The sequence below is a fragment of the Physeter macrocephalus genome, chromosome 7 (genome assembly GCF_002837175.3).
Source record: "Physeter macrocephalus isolate SW-GA chromosome 7, ASM283717v5, whole genome shotgun sequence".
Lineage (NCBI taxonomy): Eukaryota > Metazoa > Chordata > Mammalia > Artiodactyla > Physeteridae > Physeter > Physeter macrocephalus.
The window spans coordinates 61,040,366-61,046,546 of record NC_041220.1 but is presented as its reverse complement, the minus strand read 5'-3'; the positions used below and the strand labels follow the sequence as shown (position 1 = coordinate 61,046,546).

The window sequence follows — 6,181 nt, the reverse complement described above, 5'->3', positions numbered from 1 at the left end:
CTCCGCGGCATGTGGGATCTTCCCGGACCGGGGCACGAACCCGTGTCCCCTGCATCGGCAGGCGGACTCTCAACCACTGCGCCACCAGGGAAGCCCCATTGGAAAGTATTTTAAACGATAGCTTCCCAGTCCATTTTTAAATAAAATTAAAAATTTTAATTCAGTACAGTGCTTCATTTACATGTGTTTTTTGCGTCACGATTAGATAAATGTACAGCTGACTGGGAACTATGGAGTTTAAGACTAACGCCAGACACTGTGGAGTTCATTGTCAACTGTAATTGAGTAGGAATTCCAGAACCTCCTGCCATACTTTTTCTGGTGATGGTTAGCATTCAGGAAACAAACAAGACCTTAGCAAGAAATAGTTTCACTGATAAGATAGACTTATTAACATAGCAGGCTTCCATTCCAAGCTTTTGAACTAATTCAAGCTATTGTAGTGGATGAGAAAAGGGTGAGTCTCTTAAGTAAAAGGGAAAAAGGCTTTTTGGAGAACAGTATTGCAAGTCTTTATCTCCACAATAGAAAACCTTAACTTCTCTTAACACATTTAAAGCAGACTTTTAATTTCAGCTATTTCAAATAAGAAATAGTAGTTTGACTTTTTGCCCTTCAGTTTTGCTATAATTAGGCTGTATAACAGTAGTGAACATGTGGAAATACGCACTTTTTTATTTTTATTTTTGGCCACGCTTGTGCGATCTTAACGGCAGTGAAAGCATGGAGTCGTAACCACTGGACCACCAGGGAATTCCCAAACGGCACGTTTTTAAAAACTCATGGTGTAGTAGTCAAGAGTTCAGACTCTAGCGTCAGATCACCTGGATTCAGATCTCAGCTCTGCAAACTCTGTGTCCTTGGAGAAGATTCTTACCTCTCTGGTGCCTCATGTGTTTAACCTGTAAAATGGAGATAATGGTATTTACCTCACAGAGATGCTTTGAGAGTTTAATAAGTTAGCACGACTGACACATAATAAAATATATTATTTTAAATAACACATAAAATAGGTTAAATTTTTTTCAGCACTTCTTTGTCTCATTAGTACAATTAGTAAGCCATGAATTAATAGAAGTTTTTGTAAAAACAAAGAGGGGATGGGAAATGAAGAAAAGCTGAAAAATTACAAAAACAATCTCTGCTATTAAAATCATTTGGGGATAGTGGGAAGCAGCCGCATAGCACAGGGAGATCAGCTCAGTGCTATGTGACCACCTAGAGGGGTGGGATAGGGAGGGTGGGAGGGAGGGAGACACAAGAGGGAAGAGATATGGGAACATATGTATATGTGTAACTGATTCTCTTTGTTATACAGAAGAAACTAACACACCATTGTTAAGCAATTATACTCCAATAAAGATGTTTAAAAAAAAATCATTTGGGGAAAGGACTATTTCATGCCTCTAATTCTTTAGCACCTAACAAGTTAAAACAATTTTTGCTTGCAATTTTCCATATCAGTAGAACCGAGGTTTTATTTTAAACCATGTTTGATCTCATTTTTTAATAGACTATAAATTTGAAGCTCACAAATTACTCCACAAAGAGAGTTGATTCCTCCTCTCTGAAATAAGAGATTGTACCAATCTTATTTATAGTTCTTGAATTAAATATATATATAAATTTAATATTTTATTTGGGGATTGGAAAGAAATTCATATTCTTGAATCTCAAGTCCACATTAGCATTATCCAAACACTCTTGTTCCTGTGACTGACAGGGAAACCAAGTCAAGCCAGGCCAGAGCAGATATTGGATATGATCCCTTATGAGTTTGATCCTTAATAATTTGCAATATACATTCTGCACATTTGACAGAGAGATGTTTGAATTCCTAAAGAATTTTGTGTCCATAATCATCTGTGAACATACTCCACTTCATAAATTTACCGATAACCCATTTCTTCCACTAACAAGTTTGATCCCATTGTGTTTTGTTCATATTCTTGCACCCAACAGGTTCTTGGATGAAGTACAGTCCTATTCAGGAATTAACAAAATGAGTGTGCAGAACTTGGCCACTGTCTTTGGCCCTAATATCCTGCGCCCCAAAGTGGAAGATCCTTTGACCATTATGGAGGGTAAGTAAATTATTATCTTACACCCTCATCAATAGAACTGTCTCTTTGTTGTCCTGAACCTATTCTCCTGTGAGGAAGCTAGGGAAATAGTGAATCCATGGTAACTCCATTCATGGACTCAAGTTCTTCAAATACAAAAACTCCTCTTTGGGAGTCAGGCATTTTTTTTTGGAGTTTACTAAACATAACTTACCAAACGATTCCTTAGGAGTTTTATAAGAATAAATGAAACTTCCATAAGTCATCTGCAAAGTATCACACAAAAATGGGAAAAAATCTAATTCACTTTTTGAGTCCAGTGCAATTTTCAGAAAATTCAAATAGTTACTATTTTAAGTCAATGTATTTTTATTAATTCTGGTTTTATTTGACGAATTTCAAGAGGCAGAAAATGTGGGCCTCTGTAAGATAATGCTGTTTATTTACCTTGGGTTGAAACATGAAGAAATTCTTGTTTTCTGTATTACAAAATGCCTCAAATTATTTTCCACACTGAACTGTTACTTCTGTTTATTTCCAGCAGACCTCACTGCTTTAGTACTTTTCTTACCTGTGGCCATCAGTAGTACTGTTGATGTGCAGGTCTTGCTGAGCTGAAAGAGTAAGATTAGAGGATGGAAAACTCATTAAGCAGCAGAAAAGAGAGAACTAGACACAGAGATTGTTCAGAGATCTGCAGAGGGTATCCTTCAAGTCTTTGCCTAAGAATTGATTTATACTTGCATAAGAGGACTCTACACTACTTTCTGGGGGAGAGTACCAGAAATCAGTACTCTGAGCCATTCCTGGGCCTTACACCAAGCTTGAAATAATTGTGTTTCCCACAACCAGAGTAGAAAACCCTGACACTGAGACATTGTATTGAGCCCTCAGAAAGGTATTACCTTGGTGATAATGTTAAAAGTTACAGTCTCTATCTAAAGTTTTTAAAAGAAATCCTAATGATTCAATAGAGGTTTGGGGAAGAAAAGAAGGAGGAATAGTTGGAGCACAAAGGATTTTTAGGGCCATGAAACATTATTCTATATGATACTGTAATGGTGGATACATGATATTATGCATTTGTCAAAACCCAGATCTCACAAAGAGTGATTTCTAATATAAACTGTGGACTTTAGTTAATAATGATAATAATAATGTGTCACTATTGGTTCATCAATGGAATCTAAAACTGTTAAAAACCTAAAACTGCTCTAAAGGTTTTGCATTAGAAACTATGCAATTCAAAAGGACATGGATCAAAATAAAGCCTATAAGTGTAAAAAAAATCCAACTTATCTTCAAACACCTAACTGTATAGCAAAAGAAGTCCAACACAATTTAAAGATATTTTTTTCCAAATTAAATAAAGCAGTGTGCTAAAAAATAAACATATGTTCCCCTAAGACTTATAGTCAATGTTTATGTCAACTTTATTCATAATAGCTCCAATCTGAAGACTGATCAATTGTCCTTCAATTATTGAATAGATAAACAAATTTTGATACATCCTTGAAATGGAATTCTACTCAGCAATAAAAAGAATGAACTACTGATACATGGATAGCAATATGGATAAATGACAAAAGCATTATGCTAAGTAAATAATGCCTAGACACAAAAGACTTCATACTGTATAATTGCATTTATATGAAATTCTAGAAAAGAAAAAACTGTAGTGACAGAAAGCAAATCAGTGGTTGCCATGGATAGGGGATTGGCTACAAAGGGGCACAAGAGAATTATCTATATAATGATTAGGTGGTGATTAAAGGACTGTCATTTGTCCAAATTTATCATATACCTCACAGATATCTTGTACATGTGCAAAATGAGACATGTACAAGGTAATGTATTGCAAGAAATACAAACTGAATCTACATTTCAATAGAATGCTGCCATACATATGTATTTTAAAATGCCTAGGTACCGTCAAAGGAAAATTGAATTCTTATCCAGTTCTTATGAAAAAAATTGCCCCATAATATGGTATTTAAATTCAACCTGTATAAAATTATATGAGCCTGGGTAATTGTTGGAACATGTAGTCCAGTGGGACTCCCAAATCTGCTTGGACTCTTCAGAATGGACAGGTGATTATAACCACTCTGACCTCATTTATTTCAGCTTCATGTTTCTTATTAGCATTCTAAGGAAGAGAATGACACAGAGGGGAGAATAAAAAGGAAAAAAAGATAGTGCATATAATGACACATACATCATTATTACTACCAGGCTAGTCTGTCCTAAATGGCTATAAAAATTGAAAGGAAGTCCCTTTGCAAGAAATGATTGCCATTTACTATTCTGGAAACTAGATGAAAGGAAAGCCTTCCAAGGTAATAGAAATATATTTCTATATCTCTAGGGATCTGACACTCACTCTATAATCGTGGCAGGTATACACTGGCATAGTTGTTCACATATTTCATCATGGAGACCTTGAGGATATCTCTCTTCAATTAATTAAGTGCCCCACACAGATCACAACTGTGATAAAAAGCAGTGATGTTTCTAAATTGCTACATAACTGATATGAGAATCCAGTTATCTTCTACAAGCCAGTCTTAAAAATATTAAATCCAGTTATCTTGCACAAGTCGGTCTTAAAAATATTAAAAGTATTTGCAAAAATGTGAACAGCGCACCTCTTCTCCCTACTTTGTTTTAAAAAATATAAATACATTGTTTATATTTATATGTAAAAAAAAAAAAGCAGTGATGTTTCAAATGTTAATATTCCAGTGATGGGGAAAGCTCTATTTCCCCAAAGTACTAGACAGAGCCATATATAACAGAGGCTGCTAACGTTTGAAAGTATATCCTTCATATGGCAAATAGTGAAACAGTTGTCTTCAAACACAGTACATGATGGTGTCAGTGTTAACAGTCATTTTAAAGATGCTAAAATCTTTTCTTCAGATTCACTGCTACATGCATTGAAAATAGGATGACAAATTCAGAAGTTACTAAAAGAGAAAAGATAGATATATAATACCATTAATTTCATTCAGTATTTTTTCTTCCACAACTCCATCATAATTGATGATTCAGTAGATAGTTGTCTTTTATTTAGTTTCTTATTTAGAACAACACCGAGTTTACTTATTATTACTAGTTTTAAATCCAGCAGCTGTTCTAATTTCATTCTTTTACATGTAGCTGTCCAGTTATCCCAGCACCACTTATTGAAGAGGCTGTCTCTTTCTCCATTGTATATTCTTGGCTCCTTTGTCATAAATTAGGTGACCATGTGTGTGTGAGTTTATCTCTAGGCTTTCTATCCCGTACCATTGATCTATATTTCTGATTTTATACAGATGCCAAACTATACCGTAGTATAGTTTGAAGTCAGGTAGCCTGATTCCTCCAGCTCCATTTTTCTTTCTCAAGATTGCTTTGGCTATTCGGGGCCTTTTATGTTTCCATACAAATTGTAAAATTTTTTTTTTCTATTTCTGTGAAGAATACCATTGGTAGTTTGACAGGGATTGCATTGAATCTGTAGATTGCTTTGGGTAGTATAGTCATTTTCACAATATTGATTCTTCCAATCCAAGAATGTGGTATATTTCTCCATCTGTTCATGTCATCTTTGATTTCTTTCATCAGTGTTTTATAGTTTTCTGAGTAGAAGTCTTTTGCCTCCTAAGGTAGGTTTATCCCTAGGTATTTTATTCTTTTTGTTGCAATGGTAAATGGGATTGTTTCCTAATTTCTCTTTCTGATTTTTCATTGTTAGTGTATAGGAATGCCAGAGATTTCTGTGCATTAATTTTGTATCCTGCAATTTGACCAAATTCATTGATTAGCTCTAGTAGTTTTTCAGTGGCATCTTTAGGGTTCTCTATGTATAGTATCATGTCATCTGCAAACAGTGACTCTTGTACTTCTTCTCCAATTTGCATTCCTTTTATTTCTTTTTTTTTAAACATCTTTATTGGAGTATAATTGCTTTACAATGGTGTGTTAGTTTCTGCTTTATAACAAAGTGTATCAGCTAAACATATACATATATCCCATTATCTCCTCCCTCTTGCATCTGCCTCCCTCCCACCCTCCCCTATCCCACCCCCCTAGGTGGTCACAAAGCACCCAGTTGATCTCCCTGTGCTATA

At 35.1% G+C, this 6,181-nt stretch overlaps 1 protein-coding gene across 8 annotated transcripts in view; it reads left to right on the top strand.

The window, feature by feature from the left end:
• ARHGAP24 (Rho GTPase activating protein 24) overlaps window positions 1–6,181 on the top strand; it is a 509,262-nt gene that overhangs the window by 486,785 nt on the left and 16,296 nt on the right. For all 8 annotated transcript variants that reach the window (XM_055086016.1, XM_024116878.3, XM_055086017.1 and 5 more), the window contains one exon: window positions 1,963–2,084. In XM_055086016.1, coding sequence (XP_054941991.1) covers window positions 1,963–2,084 — 122 coding nt within the window. The remainder of the gene's footprint in view (window positions 1–1,962; window positions 2,085–6,181) is intronic.